This window comes from Cavia porcellus, unplaced genomic scaffold (assembly GCF_034190915.1).
Source record: "Cavia porcellus strain 051 isolate PalLab524CR breed Dunkin Hartley unplaced genomic scaffold, mCavPor4.1 scaffold_24, whole genome shotgun sequence".
Lineage (NCBI taxonomy): Eukaryota > Metazoa > Chordata > Mammalia > Rodentia > Caviidae > Cavia > Cavia porcellus.
Window position 1 is genome coordinate 35592593 of NW_026947507.1, and position 20668 is coordinate 35613260.

The window sequence follows — 20668 nt, forward strand, 5'->3', positions numbered from 1 at the left end:
AACCTTCAGTTTCTTTTGAAGTGTGGAGGAGACAGTGAAGCAAAATATCAGCAAATTGAAAGATGAGAATAGATGATTATGGCATCCTGGGACACCATAGATGTTCTGAGGTCCTGGGAGTGTCAGGCTTAGCTTCTGGTGGAATAGGCTAAAGGGTGGAAATGGGCTCAATGGTTACTCCACACAGCAGACAGCTGAGCCTCTACCTGTTGTCTGCTGCTCAGGGGTGTCTATGCTGGAGCTACTTACTCTGCCTTCTCACTTGCCTTATTTCAACTTCAATGATGGTAACCTTTCAGAGCTTTCAGTGGTAACAAGCAACCTGCTGCAACCCACATGCCATAGGTTTGACACCACTGAACTAGATCATAGATCATATAGAATTTTTAGTAACATCATAAAGACCATGAAGTAAAGCTGAAAATTCCTGTGAGAAATTTCTTTCTTTCATGTTTACCTTCTGATACTTCTGCTTTGAGTATGTGAAGGCACTTTTATAGGTACCATTGCCTGCTAACTTTATGATCAGAGAGGAAAGTTATCTATATAGCCCCATAGATATCCCAGATAGCAGCTGTATAACTTATTAGTCTCAAAGAACAAATAAAGAATGGCTTTACATGATTCAGAATCTTCATATGCACCTGTTACATACTGCTTGGTAGCAGCTAGCAAGCACCTCTGATGAGTCAATACTGTGGCGAGCTCTGGGCAAAAAGTGCCTTCTCATGCTGTTGAATGACTAGTGTAGTTTGACCAAGTGTAGCACTGAAGTGGCTTTTACTATTCTATTGTAGGCAGATCCTGGTATCTCTTTTTCTCTTGCTTATACCACATTTTAAATAAGTATAATTTAACTCCCTTTGCTTATGTTTAATAGAAACTCTTAGGAATTTTAAATGCTATATGCTTTGAAAACGAGATAAGGCAGTTGCCATGAGTAAGAGCCACTAACATTTAAAATGCTTTTAATGTTAAATTTTTATCCCTATACCTCATTCACATTCCTGAGAGATACTTACAAAAGTTCATGGCAATACTTGAAAATTTCCACTTATTTCAATGGGAAGGACATTTCTTTTGTAAACATTTCAGGTGATTTGATGTTTACTTCCCCTCATATTGGAGAAAGTAATATTTGCAGCTTATTGTCTGTATTTTAATTCTGTTTAGGATTTGACCCAGCAGATCAACTTGAGCCCCAAACAGCACCATAATGCTTTGGCATGCCTAATCCAGAGAATTTCAAAGAACGAGACAGCTAACAATGAGTTGTTGCGTTGGGGACTTTGTCTGCAAAAGGACATACACAAGGTAATCAAGAAATATGATGCCCAGGAATCGGCATTGACCAAGAGTTCTAGAGTCACGTAAGGCAAACTGACAAATCCTAACTTGTCTTTAGTATGGAGGGTGTCCTTCCTTTATTCTTGTACCTTTTTATTTTTAATTCCAGACCTGATACTTAAATTTGCTGGACATTTATCATTTACAGATTTTTCCTTTGTATTTCTCAGGTCTTAGCTTTTAATTTCTCATCATATAGGTAATAAGAGGATTCAGTATTGAGTTGCAATTCATTTTAGTTTTCCAAAACAAATTTTTTCCAATCAGATTTTATTGATACATTTTAGATATACATAATGACCATATTCATCATAGAGAATTTGTACCTGTACATGTTTCTTTTTTCCCATTTCTCTACTCTCCTTTCAACCCCTCTTCTTCCCATTTACAAAAGCTTTGTTCCCATTGTTCCTTCTTTTCTCACTTTTTTAGTTTTTCCTTCTCATTTTCCCCTCACCCATTCTCTTCCCTCCCCATTTGAACATTTTCTTCGTATTTCACAATACCTGTTACATATTTTGGTCCTTATTTACACTTTAGGTTTCTCACACCAGAGAAACAATTCAGTATTTACATATGTATGGTCTGCAGGTGTGTCCATTTACCTAGAAATGTCTTGAGTTTATCCTTCTTTTTGACAAAGTAGTACTCCATTGTATTTAAAAACCCACATCTTTATCCATTCACTAGTTGATGGGCACTTGGGCTGTTTCCAAGATTTGGCTATTGCAAACTGTGCCACTATAAACCTGAGTATATATACATTGCTCTGATATTAATGCTTTTAATTCTTTTGGGAAGATACCAAGAAGGGGACTAGCTGGGTCAAAGGAACCCCAGTCCTTGATTTTGTTGAATCTCCTCATAGCAGTCTACAGTCCAACGATGGCCTTTTCCCCATAGCCCCATCAACATTTGTTATTGCCAAACCAAATTATTTTTTAAAATTTTATGTTCTTTTTTTTCTTTGTTTCCCACTCCCAAGCTTTTTTCTTTCTCCGTAATTAATTTATATTCCCTTGAATGTACTACTGTTATTTTTTCCTTAGACATCAGAGTTTCCAGCTCATGTCGTCTAATTTCCCACGGCCCTTCCCACCTGAAGGTTGTCCAAGTCAGCAGTGTTGTATTTTGTGCAAGCACGATCCACAGTGCAGAAATAGCATAAGATGGTGGGGAGGGATTGCATTTTGGTGTTAGCTTTCCTAGATTTGAATCCCAGGCTGTTAACTTTGTAATTTGGGTTACTTTGAGCAAGTTACTTAGCATCTTTTCTTTCCTTATGTGTGAAATGAGAATAGACTTCACCTTTGTGGTGGCACATGCATGTAATCCCAGCACTCAAGAGGCTGACGCAAGAGGAATACTGCAAGTGCAAGTCCTGCTTGGGATACATAGTGAGTTCAAGGCCAGCCTGAACTATGTAGTGAGACCTTGTCTCAAAAACCAAATTAATAGTACTGATAATGATAATAAATAAAAAGTAAAGAATTAAATAGGGACTGAGGGTGTAGCTCAGTGGTAAAGTGCTTGCCTAGCAACATGTACAAGACCCTGGGTTTGGTCTCCAGCACTACCAAAAGAATTAAATAGCCTGGCATGTGGCCTATGTTTAGCTTTATTAAATACTTTTGCCTTTAATTTTTTACAATGTCTCTTTAAAAAAAATTTTTTTTGAGACAGGGTCTCACTGTGTAGTTAGGGCGGTCCTGAACTCATTTGTAGCCCAGGCTAGCCTCAAATAAAGCAGTCCTCCTGCCTCTTGAGTGCTAGGATTACAGTTGTGCACCACCATGCCCAGCATCTTAAATATTTTTCATTGGTTCTAAAGAGAATTTTTGAATCCCTTTCTTAGGATACCATGTTGGAAACTCAGTAATGAAAGAATAACACCTGTAAGCATTTTACCTGTATGTTATCTAGGTTTTGATTAATATGGACTCTGGCTTGTAGAAGTTTTGTTTTTCTGTAATTCCCAGAAATTATAACAGGCATAAGTAGACAACAGTATCAGTATTTCCTGAGTAGTATTTGTAGATGACTTGTTTCATAGATACTTTATTTTCTACTTAGATTGAAGGACGTGTTTTACCAATGGAAAGAATTAATTTAAGAAATACTTCATTTATCACATCTCAGGACCTAAGCTTTGTAAAGGAAGTAACCAGAGACCCTTCCATCTTGACTGTGAGTAATTTTAAAATGATAAAGAGAGGCCTAGTATTCTTCAGTGTATTAAAATTAGGAAACAGGAATGATCTAATATCCTCTTTTTGAGAGAACATACCAGTTAAGTCCCTTCTAAGATACCTGTTAGAAAAGGGTCCTTCCAACAGAGCAGTAGGAGGGATTGTTCAGAGAAAGCACTCTGACTAACCATAGACTGAAGGGAAGGATGTCCATTTCCATAGTAATTAATCTAGTAGCAGCCTGTTACCACCATTTTTTCTGCCTTTCTTTTTCCTCTCTTTCTCTGAGGGTATCTGTAAAAGAAGTAAAAACAGTAACCCCTCCTGCCCATCAACTCATACATTAGCTATTTATCTGATAGAACAAAATTGTATATAATTATTTCTAAGTGTTTCTGACTAACCTGATCTTGGTGGCCATGTATAAAGTACATGCATTGCTGGGGATATAGTTCAGCAGCATAATCTCCTGCCTGGTATGTGCAAGGTCCTGAGTTTGATCCCGGTACAAAAAATAAAATAAAATACATATATTTGTTGAAAAGAACATTGAAATGTATGTAAATAAAAAGCACACATACAATCAACTTTCACAAATTAAATGACTAGAGTAATCACCACCAAGGGTTACAAAAGCCCTCCTGCACACTCTTAACTACCACCTGCCCATTGCTGCCCCCGCACTGAGAGTAACCACTCTTCTGACTTGGCAACTGTGTAGGTTCATTTTAGCTGTGTGGTTTTGGTTGTTGTTGTTGTTGTTTTTGGTTTGTTTTTTGTACTTTGTATTTTTGTAAAATCATAGAGTGACCATTCTTTCTTGTCTGGTTGCTTCTCTTCACTTTGTATTCCTGAGTTTCATCCATATTGTTAGGTATATGGTTGTAGATCTTCCATTCTCATTAGTATATAGTGTCTTATTGTGAGACTATGTCACAGTTTACTTATACATCTGCATGAATAGTAAAAATTAGGTAAGACAGGACTCAGAAGGAGTGAAAAGTCATTTATGCTGTATAATAAAATCTGAGTATGAGTTTGGAATGTTCAAATTGTGAGCACTAAAAATACCTTATGATTGTTCCTAGATTCCCATGCACTTTTGGGCACTTTTTTACCCAAAGAAAGCAATGGATCAGGCCAGAGAATTGGTCAACATGTTAGAGAAAATAGCTGGCCCAATTGGCATGCACGTGAGTCCACCAGCCTGGGTTGAACTGAAGGATGACCGAATAGAGACCTATATCAGAACCATTCAATCTATGCTTGGAGTAGAGGTAATAAATTAATTTGAGTTGGGCATATGCCTGTAATCCCAGCACTGGGAAGGCTAAGGCAGGAGTATCACCATGAATTCGAGCCAGCCCTAGCACATAGTGTGACCTTGACTCAAAAAAAAAAAATAATAATTAATTTGATTACATTTATAGGATCTCTCTCTCTCTCTTTTTTTTTTTTTTTTTTTTTTTTTTGGTGCTAGGCCCTGAACTTACAACCTAGTACTTACCAGGCAGGTGCTTATGCTGTTGAGCTAAATCCCCCGCTAGGATGTCTTTTACATTACTTGACTATTTAAATTTTTTTGAGACAGGTAGAGGACCACTGCTTAACCCACTGCAGCTAGGAAGCTGAGAAGGGAGCAGGGGGCAGGAATACACCCTTCCAAATCACACCCTAGTGACTCACCTCCTCCCAACATGTCCTACCTCCTTACAGTACTTTTAACTGTGAGCTCATCAGTGCACTAATCCATTGATGAGCTTCATGTCTCCATGATTCAGTCACTTTCAGCAGCCCTCCCCTAAACCCATTTGAACCCATGAGAGTTTGGGGTTCTAGTTCTGAACCCTAATGCCCAGATACCAAATAGATTTTTAATTCATCATTTTTCATTGGAAACCAACAACGTGGTTTTGTGTATGTATTAACTTCCTGGTGTTTCAATGTAATTTAAAAACAGATTTGTAAACTGATGATGGGGGCACATACCTATAATCCCAGTACATAGGAAACCAAATTTACAGGAGGATTGCTGTAGGTCCAAGGCCAGTCTGAACTACATAGCAAGATTATGTTTCAAATGAAAACAAAAAGCAAACTGGTCAATCATTGTTGGGGCTGAAAACATATTTGCAGTGCCCAGCCGCCTGGTCTTAGCATGAAGCCTAGGTTCAACTTGACTTTAGAAATTGTCTGATGTAATCACTGGATCGTTGCTCTCTGAGAATTGATAGTGCCAGTCTTGATTAGGAAGTAGTATGCTACAAATTTGCAGTGGATAGCAGTGTCTGGCATGAAGGGCTGAGTGCTAGAAATTTTGGGAGATCCTGTCTTCAGCACTAATTCTCTTGAGTAGTGAGTGAGAGAAGATGCTGTTGGCATAGTCATTCTGTACCTAACCAGAGTACAAATGGCTACTGTTGATTTGGCAGTAGCTTCACCCCTCCTGCATTTGGCTCTGAATCACTTCTTATACTATCATATTCCATGTTTTCTCAGTTAAGATTCTGTGAGATGAAGGTGATAAGTTGCTTAGTTAACTAAAGATAGTGATATACAACATGGTAGAGAATTAAAATCAACAAGTAGTGTAACCCTGGTATATTTTTAAGCCTAGTCCTTTTCCAGAATCTAAATTCTCCAAGTAAATAAATCTTTGGTAATCAAGACCAATTCTAGGTAGTTAATAGTGACAGAATATTTATTTTGCAGGGCAGTTCGGAGCCAAAGATACATTCAGATTCAGGCCTTTTTCTGGTTGGAATGTCCACACTTTTCTGTTAATTTCCTGTCTACCTCCATAGACCTTGTGGCTTGGCAGACTCATTCCGATGAACACCCCCTCATAGTTCTGAAGCCTGATTGTATATACTTTCTCTCTTCAAGGGTAAGATCCAGGTAGTTGTTTGCATCATTATGGGCACACGTGATGATCTCTATGGGGCCATCAAGAAGCTGTGTTGTGTGCAGTCCCCGGTGCCCTCACAGGTGAGTGGGGTGGGTGGGGCCAGGAGGCAAGGCAGCTGAGGCTTGGGAGGAGGGGTACATACTCAGAAGACTGAAGTAACTGTTAGAAGCCAGTATGTGTAGTGTCTTTTGTGAAAGGGTTTGCAGTCAGAGTAGTAATAGGTACATAGCTCTTCTAAGTGTCTCGTTATCCCAGCAATTGAGCTGCCAGGTAGTTTCTCATGACTGAGTTCTGAGAGTGTTGACTTCACTCTGAAAAAGGAAAGCTGTTTGTGTTTGCTTGTTTTTAAGGAATTAAAAAAAATCTACTCGCATAAGACACTTGTTGTTATTGTTCATTTGTTGATTTTTGTTTGTAGTGTGTGCATGTGCATATGTGTATGTGTGTGTGTGGTGAATGTATACATAAAGACCCTAAAATTAGAATTACTGATATGAAACATACTATCTGCTAACTTGAATTTTTTAAACAAATGTAATATGGTCTACATCTATGGGTTCTGTATCAGTGAATTCACCAACTATAAGTCTTAAATATTGAGAAAGAAAAATTGCATCTGTGCTGAACATGTACTTTCTTGTATTTTCTAAACTATTTGAAAAGCAACTGCACTGTGTAGGGTATTATAAGTAATCTAAAGTATATAGGAGAATTATACAGGTTACGTGCAAACACTATGCTACTGTATGTGAGGAACTTATGTATCCTTGGATAATGATATCTGGAGGTGGGGAGGGGGAGCCTGGATCCAAAAAGACTACTGTATTTGCTTTAGAATTATTTATATTTTCTGAGTGGTTCTTTGTATGTTTTGGTTCTTTCATTATAGGTCATCAATGTTCGAACCATTGGTCAGCCCACCAGACTTCGGAGTGTGGCTCAGAAAATTTTACTTCAGATTAACTGTAAATTGGGCGGGGAACTCTGGGGCGTAGATATTCCTCTGGTGAGTGATGCTGAGATACCTCTTCAGTTCGGGTCTTCAGAGAATCCTGCCTGTTTCTATAGTTGTCTCCAAGTGCTTACTTGGAAGTCTAATTGGCTAGTTTTGGATCACTCATCTGTGAACTAAGAATGATTTTACATTTTTAAATGGCAGAAAATATAAAAATAAGACCACTGTTTCATCACACATGGAAATTACATGAATTTCTTTTTTTAGTGTCCTTAATACATTTTCATGAATCCACAGCCATATTCATTTATGTACAGTGAGTAGTAGTTTTTGATATAGAAAGGCAGAATTGAATACTTCCTTCAGAAACTGATTCACAAAGCCCAACATATTTACTCTCTAACCCTTTCACATAAAGTTAGCTAATCCCTAGTCTGGATCTTGGTCTTTGTTCATTGTGTTTAGAAAACATCAAGTTGGCAACCCATTTGGGACCGCTCCTGTTTCAGGAGCTATTCTTATTTCCCATTACTATTTACCATTCCTTTTCCCCAGTGAATTTGTCAACTCTTAAAAAAAGAAAAAGAAAATGTCAATTGAAGGCCAGGCATGGTGACACACAGCTGTAATCCCAGTACGTGGAAGGCAAAGCTAAGAGGATCGCTATGAGTTCAGGCGATCCTGGGCTATATAGTGAGTTTGAGGCTAGCCTGAACTACGTGGAGAGACCTTGTAATAAAAGAAGAAAAGTAAAGAAAATGTCTAATGAGTAGCAGTCTTTCTTTCCCAGGACCTGCTTTGATTTATAAACAGTAGGAAGTGGTTTCTGTGGGACTCTGATGATAATGTTAGTATATGTGCTGCTGAAACAAGCATTCAGATGATGTTTCAAGATAGTGTGATGGATTGTTTGAATTCTGGATTGCTATTTTGTTTTCTAATCTAGAAACAATTAATGGTGATTGGAATGGATGTTTACCATGACCCCAGCAGAGGCATGCGTTCTGTGGTTGGCTTTGTTGCAAGCATCAATCTGTAAGTGCTATTCATATTTCTGGTATATTTGGCTATCTACTTTTGATGCCTAATCTAATAATAAATTAGTAGATATTTTTGAGTAGTACAAATTGTAATATAGAGAGTTCTAAACTCCTTCCTCTTGTCTTCCTCTGATATTTGTTTATGCAGGTTATTTATCAAACTTGTTACAGGTAAAGGTATTTTGTTTTGGTTTGTTTTTTTGAGACAGGGTCTCACAGTATAAGTCAGACTGGCCCTGAACTCATGATGTAGTCTAGGGTGGCCTCGAATTCTGGCAGTCCTCCTGCCTTAGTTCCCAGAGTGCTGGGATTATAAGTGAGTGCTACTATGCCTGGCCAGAGATGTGAGTTTGTTTTCTACTGCAGTATGCCCTCTTGCAAGGATGGAGGCTGTGCCTTGCATTGTGAGCTTTATTCTCCCCAGAAATGAGTAAAATTTTTTGTTTGTTCTAACTGTAAAGACAAGGTGTGCTCCTTCTATATACCTGCAGAAACTAGAAAATGAAAATTCCTCATGACCTACACGTCAAACCACTATCCAAGGTTTGATGTATATATATATATATATACAATTGATATATATATATATATATATATATATCAATTATCTATACATAATAGATTCTCTTTTATGCATTTATTAACACACATGAAATATGTCACTCGGGATTTTATCATTGTAGGAAAATCATATACACACTCAGGTGCCAAAACATCACTGGGCTATAAAATTTTATGAGACTACCATCATACTACACTTGATCTTAGCCAAGAAGTGATGAGACCACCATAACATATGCAGTTTGTCCTTGACTGAAATGTGATATCGCACATGGTGGTATATATATGTATATGTATATGTATATTTATGTGTGTGTGACATACACATGTGTTTTTACTTACACAAATGAAATAATACTATGCATAGTTTCTCAGCTTGCTTTATGTACTTAAACTATATTTTGAATATTTTCCCCTATTGATACGAGCAAGTCCCAATTCTTTTTAGCTGCTACACAGAATTTATCATATCCTATATTGTTATTAACTTAATCCTCTGTTGGTGGTTATATGGTTAAAATTTTTCTGTTGGAGGCAGTTTCATAGGAAATATCCACAATTATACATTTTTGTGTGTTCTGTTTATGGCTCAAATATATCTTCCCCTATCACTTCATGTTCTATAACACAAACGCAATTTCTAGATACTTGTTCGGTTGATTCAGAGATAAACCTGACGTGTGTGCTGACATACAGACCATGGGCTTCCTGTGTATCTGTTCATCTTCCTCTCTCCTCTCTTCTCTGGCCCACCATAGGACCCTCACTAAATGGTATTCACGAGTGGTATTCCAGATGCCTCATCAGGAGATTGTGGACAGTCTGAAGCTCTGCCTGGTGAGCGCCCTGAAAAAGTTTTATGAGGTGAGGAGAACAGAAATCCTAAAGTTTCTGAGTCGTTAAGCACTACCTGCCTAAAAACTTGAACAGAAAACCTTCAGTCATGGGAGAGAGCCCAAGTCAAAAGTGAGTCATTGTTGCAGAAGCAGCTGAGTTCCTCCTTTCAGGCTACTGCTTGGCTGAAAGAGCCAAGTGTTTCAATTCATTTTGGTAAGTAATAATTATTTCCCTGCTCATCAGCCTGATGCCTATGGACATAATTGTGTCTTTATCAGAGAAGTTGGGGATAAATTTCAGTCATCAAAGCAGCTAATGAATTTACTCAAGTCTTCATGACTGTTATTAGGTGCTGACTCCTTTCATTTTGGTTTAGACTAAAGGTTCCTTATAAATCACTGCTAAAAATCCAAAGAATGCTAATCATGGAGAATTGCTGTCATTAAAACGATATTGAGTCTGGAGCAATGAGCAAGCAAGGGTCTGATTTTTGTCTTGGCCAGCACATCAAAAGAAGCAGTGATAAGTGGCTTCTTTCATAGGCTTGGCTCATGCCCTTTGTGTAAAAATTAAAACAGCACGGAGATTAACAGTTTCCTGTGATTGAAGTCAGTCTCTAGAAGTCCACTTTCTCCCTGTGTAATGTTTCTTTAAAATGTCCTGCAAATAGTTTGATCTGTTCACCTATTAAAGATTATGAGTTTTTATCTCTAAGATCAGTATGATCAAGCTCTGTCTTACCTTTCTTTTCCTTGTATTATTTCCTTTCAAAGTTCTGTCTCTAGAGAATTGGCATAGTGATGCATGCCTGTAATCTCAGCACCTAGGAGGCTCTGATAGGAGATCACTGCATAGTCAAGGTCAGCCTGGGTTACATTGTGAGTTCAAGGCCAGTCTGAACTACATAGTTAGACCCTGTCTCAAAAAACCAAAAGAAGTTCTGTCTGGGTCTACCTCACGGTACTTCTGTGAAACATTTCCCATTTTCCCTGCACTACTCTACCACTAACTAGAATACTTTGTTCCTCTCCCAAGCTTCTTAATTTACATATAGTATAGTTGTCATCATACCCTGTTAATTCATATCTCATTTATATTAAGTATTATGTCCTTATTTATCTCTTTGCTTTTTTTTGGAGGACAAATAGAATTGAACGTAGGGACTTGTTCATGCTAGGTATACACTCTGCCACTGAGCTATACCCCCAAGCCCTCATTGGGTTTTAAATTACTTAAATACTCATTGGTTAGTAATGCCTGCATAACCAATTATCCTAAAACTCAGTGGCATGCGATGAGCACGTATGATGTTAATGTTCACAGTCAAGAACATGAGCCACACTAGGCTCCAGTTCACCCCTCACGTAGGTTTTGTCATGTGGTCTTTCCACTTGGTTAATTGTGCTTCCTCACAATATGGTGTCTGGGTCCAGAGTTGACATTCCATGAAACTGAAGGAGCAGCTGAGAATCATGCAGCCTTTAGGACAGCTGTGAGAGGCACACACTATCACCTTTGCTGCATTCTGTTTTCCAAGGTAGGCAGGTCCCTCTGTTCTAGGGAAGCACATAGATTTCACCTCTTGCAGTGTTGCATGGTTGTGGAAGAATGTGTGTGAATGGAGATATTGCTGAGGCTGTTGTTGAAAAGCTCAATCTGCCACAAGCACAAGCACTATCTTGTTGACTTTTCTGTTCTTTGGAGGAGCTTGCAAATAGCTGACATTCCTGGTAAAATACATGGAATTTCTTGGGCCACATTTCTTTTGTTGTTGTTGTTGTTGTTTTGGGTACCAGGAATCAAACTCAGAACCTCATGCTTGTCAGGTAGGTGCTGGGCCACTAAACTATATCCCTGGCCTTCTTGGGCCACATTTTTGTTTGAAATCAAATAACTATTTGTTTTTTTGTTTCTTTACCTGAATTGTGAACCCTAAAGAATATTTGTTAAACTCCATTGAGCTAGGTTACACAGAAAATAAATCTATGTTTATTCTAGAACAAAACTAGTCATCTCTATTCTCTGAACAAAAATGTTTCATTTATTCAAGTCTTTACTATTGTCTTAATCTTTTGTCAGCTTTGCCATTTTCCTAGCTGTTCTGCACCTAGCAAAAGAAATCTCTATATTTAAACTGTTTTGATCAGCCCTGTTCTACAGCATGTACTTACTACTCAGTGCCCTCAAATCTAATTTACTCTTGACTTTAAAGTTCTGATTGCCTCTAGAGTTGCTGGTTTTATCTTCCTCCAAAGGTGACAGTAGCCACCAGGAGTTCTAGTACCTCTAAAGATTTCTTACACACTTCCATCACAACTTAGACTGATGCTTGCTAGACCTTTGCAGCAACTTCCCTATTATCCTTGTTTTTCCTTCTGATATGCCAGTATGTCCGTGTGTAATTCTAAGCTGTTTTTTGTTTTTTCTGTCTGAGACATTAGTTAATGACTTCCTACTATGGAAACACTGGCACTGCCCCCCCCCATTCCCTACCTTGATTTACCTAATGTAGTTATATTACAAAGTCTGGTTATATTATTTTCTAATATTCTTAATATTATTACAGCTGAATCACATACTATGATTATAGTTTATTTTATAACTTTTTGGTATCTTCATGGAGTTAGTAATTACCTTAGTTTTTTTCCCCCTTAGTTTCTATATATATATATGTATAAAGCACTCAGTAGACTGGGGCAGGAGGATTGCCACAAGTTCAAGGCCAGCCTGAGTGATAACAGAGAGTTGGAGACCAGCCTCAACTATAAAGCCAAACCCTGTCTGCAAAAAAACCCCATAATAATTAAATTTCCATACTAACTTCAAACAAACCTGGCAATTTGTAATATTCTTTTTTCCTCAGAGACTTCCTCTCTAGAACTTTCATTACCTTGTAGTGAAATACTAATGCTGCACCTCATTTTATCTGTTGGGTTTGGTATTTCTTTTCACTGTCTAGGAACTTGCATTTGTCTTTTTTTTTTTTTTTTTTTTTTTGTATTGAATGTCTTTTATCTTTCTCGGCTTATTTCATTATTCATTCCATTGTCTTTAAGTGGCTCTTTTAGTAGTTTCTTGACAAATTTTTGAGAGTTTTTAGATGTCTGCTTGACAGTTTGTATATAGAAGTTTGAGGGTATTACATCATTGTCTTCTAGAGTTTAGTATTTTTTTTTAGAGTTTAGTGTTATTAACTATTGTGAACTTATTTCTATTTTCTTTTCAATACTGAGGATTGAACTCAGCCTTCATACTAAATTACATCTCCAGCCTTTTTTAGAGACAAAATTTCACTAAGTTGCCTAGACACTTGGTGTCAAATTTATGATCATCTTGCTTCAGTCTCCCAAATGGTGGTTTAATTCTTTGTATATGAACTTTCTTTTTCTTTGTCTTTTTGAGACAGAGTCTTGCTGGGTAGTTCAGGCTGGCCTTGCGCTCACTTTGTAGTCCAGGTTGGTCTTGAACTTGCAATGATCCTGCTGCCTCAGCCTCCTGAGTGCTGGGATTACAGGCATGCACCATCATACCTGGCTTTTTGTGTGTGTGTGTGTGAGACAGGGTTTCACTATGTAGTTCGCTGGCCTAGACTCACTATGTAGCCCAAGCTGGCCTTGAACTTACAGCTGTCATCCTGTCTCAGCCTCCTGAGTATTAGAATTATAGGCATGTGCCACCACAATTGGCTTGTGTGTTAACTTTTTTCTCCTTCTGTTTTTTCTTTTTGTTTATGCCTGACATCTGAAATACCATGATATACGTTGGTATGGGTATTTTCTCATTAAGTATACTAGCTGTTTTACTAGGTTCTTTCAGTCTGGAAATAAACCTATGATTCCATGAGATTTTCTTTTTTGACTCTCTGTTTCTTCTTGCGTTTTCTGGTCTTCTAGGTAAAAGTCTTCTAATTTTAATATTTTCTTTTCTGTTTTTCATGTCTGTAATCTGATTTTAGTTTCTTAGTGATTTCCTTAACTTTGTGTTTTTTCTAGCTGATACTAATTTCATAGTTGATATGGGAATTTAAGATCCAGCAACAAAGTTAACAGCCCCCAAGATTTCTTTCACTTCCAACACCAAGATTACATGATTCCTGAAACACTGTTTTGATAAGTCAATGAGGCACTCATAAACTCACTGAGTTGTTACATTATAGGAAAAGGATATGGTAGTAATTTTTATTTTATCTTATTTTAAGACTACATAGTTCGGGCTGGGGGTTTAGCTCAGCAGCATAAGCACCTGCCTTGCAAGCAGGCGATCGTGAGTTCGATTCCCGGTACCGATAAAAATGAAAAAAAAAAAAAAAAAAAAGACTACATAGTTCAGGCTGGCCTTGAACTCACAGCATAGCCCAAGCTGGCCTCAAATTTGCTGCAGTCCTCCTGCATGCTGGGATTAACAGGTGTATGCCACCACACCCCGCTAGGTACGTCTTTTTTTTTTTTTTTTTTTACCATGAATGAGATGTGGATTTTTAGATAAGATACTGAAAATATGAGGAACCAAGAGAAAAACTGATGAATTAGAGCTTATCAAGATTGCTTTTGCCAGGCTGACTGACATGTGCCTGTGGTGCCGGTTGCTATGAAGACCTGAGGCAGAAGGGTCCCTTGATCCCAGGTGTTTAAACCCACTGTGGGCAATGTAGTGAGATTCCATTTGAAAAAAGAAAAACAAAAAACCTGGGAGGCTGAGACAGGAGATTACAAGTTCAGGCCTACCCTGGGCAGTTTAGAGAATTTAAAGGCTTAAATGAGACCCTGTCACAAAATACAAAATTATAAAAGGACTGGAGATGTAGCTCACTGCTGAGGCCTACGTTAAATCTTCAGTGCAAATACAAAAAAACAAAACAAAACAAAAAATCCTAAAAAACTTTTAGGCTTCAGAGGATCCTATAAAGAGAGTTTAAAAAAAAAAAGGCATGGAGAATGAATGAGAGAAATCATTCCTCTCAAAATATCTGGTCTAGTTACAAGAATACACAAAAAACTTATAAAGTTCAAAAAGGCAACCGGGCATGATGGCATATATCTGTAATCCAAGTATTCGGGAAGCTGAGGTGGGAGGATTGCCATGAGTTTAAGGCCAGGCTGTACTACAAAGTGAGACCTTGTCTCAGATGATGAAAGAAAAGACAAAGATAACCCTATTTTAAAATAGGAAAATAATAGAATATATATTTCACTATACAGCGCATGTAAATAGCACATGAAAGGAAGCTAAATATCGTTTACCATTAAGAAAATGGAAATAAAAATCAATAGTGAGATTCCACCTCACACCCAAACCAAACCAAATAAAGACATTATAAGACAGAAAACTACAGATCATTATTTCTCACAAACATAGATGCAAAAGTCTTTGACAAAATATAAACCAACATGTACCTAACACGATATAAAAGAGAATTGTATATGGTACCCATACTGAATTGAGTAATGTGCTTTTAAGTTCCTGAACTCCTGAAACCTGTGAGTGTGACCTTTTAGGAAGTAGGGGCTTCACAATTTAAAATCATAAGAGGAAGAAAGTCCGGACAAGACACAAGAAAAACACTTTGTGAAGATGTGAAGACAGAAGGCCAGAGGGCAGGGATATGAGGGTAGCAGCAGGAACTGGAGTTAGGTAGGTAGCTACACACCTAAAAAACAGCAAGGATTGACAATATCTACCTGAAGCTTTTACAAGAGTCAGGGAAGGATTCTTCTCTAGCGTCATCAGAGGGGAAGCATGGCCCTGCTGATATATTTTGATTTTAGACTAACATTCGTAGCTGTGAGAGAACACAGTTGTGTTTGGAGCCACCAGTTTCAACAACTAAGTGGGTTTTGTTCCAGTTGTGCAAGGCTGGTTCAGAGGAGAAGTTTATTTTTCTTTCTTTTTATGAAAAATTAAAACATTTTCATAACCAAATAATGAGAGTAATAGTTATTGTATTGTTATCTTCCAAGTAGTTACTCAGTTCAAGACATAAAACAAAAAGACAGCCAGGCATGGTGGCATACTAAAAGAAACAATAACACAAAGTTTCTTTTCAACAAACCATAAGCTTTTCAGTATAAATGAAAATATTAGCATATATATTGAAACATTTTTGAAATAACAGGGTGAGTAATTTGGGGAAGCATTTGAACGTCTCCCTACTTCCTATTTATCTCTCTTCTATTTTGTACTTTATTTGTGTGTGTGTTTGTATGTGTACACTGTGTATATTGTTTCTCATCTAAGAGAAACTGTGTGATATTTGAGCTCATGTGTCTGATTTATTTCACTTGACATTATGTTTTCAAATTGTATCAGTAGCCAGGTGTGGTAGCACACACCTATAATCCCAGCACTTGGAAGGCTCAGGCAAGAGAATTGAGTGAGTTCAAGACCAGCCTGGACTACATAGCAAGAAAATAAAAGTGTGTAGAGCAGAAATCTTATCTAAAAAAACCAAACAAAAAGATTAAATAATCTAATTGATGTGTTTTGAATTTTTGTTGTAGCTTCTTCTTTCTCTTCTCCTCCTCCTCTTGCTCCTTCTTTTTCTTTTTATCCTTAACTAGAATGGATTTTTTAAAAAATGAAACAAGATTTAAAAACAAGGAAAAAACAGTAAGAAAAGGAAATGAAAGGTATACAGATTGGGGAGGAGAAGAAATCTTTGTTTGTAGATAGTAAGATTATTGCTATGGTTTGGATATAGTTCGAATGTGTCTCCCAAGGCTTTGTGTGTGGAAATTTAATCTCCATTGTGAGGTATTTAAAAAAAAAATTTAAAGAGAATAAAACCAGACCAAACCAAACCAAACAGAATAAAGCTAATCAGAATAAAATAATGAAAGCATTACAGGACCTTAAAATAATGGCTACCACAGTGTCTCTTGTTTCCTTCAAAATAGCTGTCCATACCATCAGACCCCATTGTGAGATATTAACAGGATGGAAACTTAATCTGACTATGGTGTTTAAGGTTGTAGCCTTTGGGAGATGATTGAGATTAACTAAAGTCATTAGGGTGGAAGGCCCATGATTGAATCCTGTGACTTTTTTTTTGTACTGAGAATTGAACTCATGACCTTGCATTTGCCAGGCAAAGTGCTGTGCCACTGAGCTATAACCTGATGACTTTATAAGGTGGGAGAGGCCAGAAGACATCTTAAGTACTTTCTGTCTCTCACCATGTACGCCCTGTGACTCTTCCCAAAAAGACCATCCTGAGAGGAACCTGCATGACCTGGGGCCTCCAGAACTATGGAGTCAAAATAAATCTTTTCACTAAAGTTACCCAATCTGATACTAAGCCATTTTATCTTTGACAAAGGTGCTAAATAAACATATTCACTGGAAGAAACATAGCCTCATTAATAAATGATGCTGGAAAAACTGGCTCTGTGCATGCTGAAAATTAAAGTTGGACTCATATCTTTCACCATGCACTAATCTAAATTCAGAATGGATCAAAGATCTAAATATTAAAAAAAACAATCTGCTGGAAGATACAATAGACAAAAATATTAAAGACGTTGACATAGGCAAAGACTTTATGAACAAAACTCTAATTGCAAAGAAACTATCACAAAGAATCAACAACTGGGATCTCATCTTACTAAAAAATCTTTGCACAGCAAGAGAAACTATCGAAAGAGTGAAGAGCCAAGCCATGATGTGGGAGCAAATGTTAACCAGCTGTTCCTCAGAGGATTGCTACTGAGAACATATAAATAACTTTAAAAAATCAGTCATCCCAAATTTAAAGACCCAATCCAAAAATGGGCATCTGAGATGAACATACACTTCTCAGATGAAGAAATACAAACAGCAGGGGCTGGGGATTTAGCTCAGCGGCATAAGCGCCTGCCTTGCAAGCAGGCAGTCCTGAGTTCAATCCCCGGTACCGATAAAAAGGAAAAAGACACACACACACACACACACACACACACACACACACACACACACACAAAAGAAAGAAAGAAATACAAACAGCAGGGGCCAGGAATTTAGCTCAGTTGTATAAGCGCTTGCCTGGCAAGTGTAAGGTCATGAGTTTCATCTCTGGTTCCTCTGGCAAAAAAAAGAAATACAAACAGCAAATAAATATGTGAAAAAATGTTCAACATCACTAGTCATTCAAAAGATTCAAATTAAAACAACACTGAGATTCCACCTTACCCCAGAAAGAATGGCTGTTATTTAAAAAATCAACAAGTAACAAATGCTAGAGGGGCTGTGGGGGAAAAGGCACCCTTATGCACTGTTGGTGAGAGTGTAGACTGGTGTAACCTCTGTGGAAATCAGTGTGTAGATTCTTCAAAAAACTAGGACTAGAGGTTCCATTCTACCAAGCTATTCCCCTTCTGGGTATCTTCTCAAAAGAATTAAAAACACTGTACAGTAGTGATATATGTGAACCCATGTTAATAGCAGCAACACAATTTGTAATAGCTAGATCTTGGAAACAACCTAAATGTTCATTAACTGAGGAATGTATAAAAAAGATGTGGTACTACTCAGCCATAAAGAAGGACAAATTGCCAGCCGGATATGGTGGCACAGTCCTGTAATCCTAGCACTCAGGAGGCTGAGATAGGAGGATCGTTGGAAATTCAAGACCAGCCTGGGCTACAAAGTGAGCCCAAAGCCAGCCTGAACCACATAGTGAGACTCTGCACCAAAAAAGACCAAAAAAAAAAAAAAATTGAAACTTTTATAGATAAATGGATGCAACTTGAGACTATAGTCATAAGTAAAATCAGACACATGTAAATATCATATTGTCTCACTAGTGAGGAGCTGAAACTATAAAAGATAGTTAAGATATACTAATTTCTCCGAGCTCACTGAAGAGAAAGGTTTGTGCTAGTATTATTTGAATAATGCAGATGTCTTGTACTCCAGGTAACTGATTTAAAGTAAGCAATGTATGTACCATTGCTACCCCCTAATTATTGTGTTTTGAAATTTTATTTTTTCTCTGTAAAATAAAATATTACTCAGTTTGGATGGAGCAAGGGATTTGCAGGGCCAGAGTGGAACACAGGGGCTGGAGAGAGGTGACTGATCAATGGCTTGTAGGCCCCAATTAAGTAGAAGTTTGTGGTGATTTATTCTGGAGCTGGAAAAGTGAAAGGTAATAGGTTCTTAAAATAAAAATTATTAAAGGAGAGGTACACTGAGGATTACTCGAGCTAAGAAGTGATCAGAAAAAGGAAAGAAATCCCAAGTATAAATAAAAGAAAGAGATACAGGACAGTAAGAAATTCAGGAGAGAGACCAAGATGGCAGAGTGGTAAGCTGCAGAGAAAACAACCTCTCTGAGAGTTGCCGTCCAGACACTGGAATATAATATCATGGGGAAGACAAGGGGGGGAAGTGGATCCTTTGGACCCAGGAAGAATCTGAAGTGTGAAATGAAGCACACAGAGAAGAATAAAGAAACACACTTCAACAAATAAGGCAGTAGCCGGCAGCCCCTTCTCCCTGAGATGGAACTCACTGTGCAAGAGGAATGGTTTGAACCTGTAGATGCACGGTCATGATTACAGTGACAGCTAGAGAACCCCAGACCTCTGCAGAGAGACAGCAGTGGAGAGGAGCAGTGGATGTGAAGGACTGCACTGCCTGGTGCTGTTGGTCCTGACATTCTGTGACTAAGGGTCACAGAAAATACAGTGGCACAGTGCCAAAGAACCAAGGACTAGGTCAAATAAGCATCAGCTTCTCATCTCCAACAAACTGAAGAGGTCAGATCTTCCAACAGACTCAAAACCCAGAAACCAGCTATACCTGGAAGATACCTCAGAGAAATAGTCATCACCTAAGGGCCCTAAATACTAGCAATAAAGCAACCCACCATAGGCAATTTACAAGCATCACCCCAGTAATTAAACTAAAAAGAGAAAAGAAAATGAGATGACCCTTAAACAAATTGCAACCCCAGACATCCAGTTCACCAAAAGCAAATCCAAAGTGGGCATGAGGAGGAACAATCTGAAAGCGCCCCACTAGGCCTCTCTGAAGTGGCAACAACAAAGCAATTGAATGAGGCTCTGGAAAAAATGAAATAAGGAACAATCTCAGGTAACTACAGAGATGTCCAAAAAAAGGACCATGCTTAGCAACGCTAGAGCAGATGCAGACCAAAAACATAGAAAATTATGGAAGCTCAGCATAGAAAAGACATGAAATCCATAAATCAGATTCAAGCAGATACCCAGGAGAATAAAAATTTCAATGAAAAAATTGGAAGCGGATTAGGCTAATGTGAGGACAGGATCTCAGATATTGAAGACAGGCTTGCAGTTAGTGATCAGGAAAAGAAAAATTTCTCAAAAATAGCAAGGATCAATGAGAAATCAATCCAGTAGCTGCTAGATGAGATAAAGAAGAATAATTTAAGAATGACTGGATTCAATGTAAAAGCAGGGGATACTACAAATGGCATTAAAATTACCCAGTCTGTGAAATTCAGAGAGTGGACTAATTTATGTAGAAAATCCTAAGTAATTAAACAGCTGGAACTACAAAGTAAAAACTACAAGGTTTCAGGATACAAGATTTTTTTAAGTCAGCATGAATTTGAAATGAAAAATATAATCTATATCATTTACATTAGCACACCAAAGATTGGAATTACTTAGATCTAAATCTAACAGATTAAGTTCGACATGTGGAAAATATTCAACTCTGATGAAGAAAGTCAAATAATAAATAAATGGAGGGAGCTGTGTCTGTAATGGGGAAGCTGAATGAGGAGGATCAACCCAAGTTCCAGGCCAGCTTGGGCTACATAGTGAGTTCAAGGCTGGTGTGAACTATGTGACAAGATCCTGTTCAGAGA

The 20668-nt window shown here is 37.8% G+C and overlaps 1 protein-coding gene across 1 annotated transcript in view; it reads left to right on the forward strand.

The window, feature by feature from the left end:
* Piwil2 (piwi like RNA-mediated gene silencing 2) overlaps window positions 1–20668 on the forward strand; it is a 76805-nt gene that overhangs the window by 42787 nt on the left and 13350 nt on the right. Inside the window, exons 13-19 of the mRNA XM_003479354.2 lie at window positions 1174–1314; window positions 3421–3534; window positions 4625–4813; window positions 6423–6524; window positions 7334–7450; window positions 8346–8434; window positions 9759–9864. Coding sequence (XP_003479402.1) covers window positions 1174–1314; window positions 3421–3534; window positions 4625–4813; window positions 6423–6524; window positions 7334–7450; window positions 8346–8434; window positions 9759–9864 — 858 coding nt within the window. The remainder of the gene's footprint in view (window positions 1–1173; window positions 1315–3420; window positions 3535–4624; window positions 4814–6422; window positions 6525–7333; window positions 7451–8345; window positions 8435–9758; window positions 9865–20668) is intronic.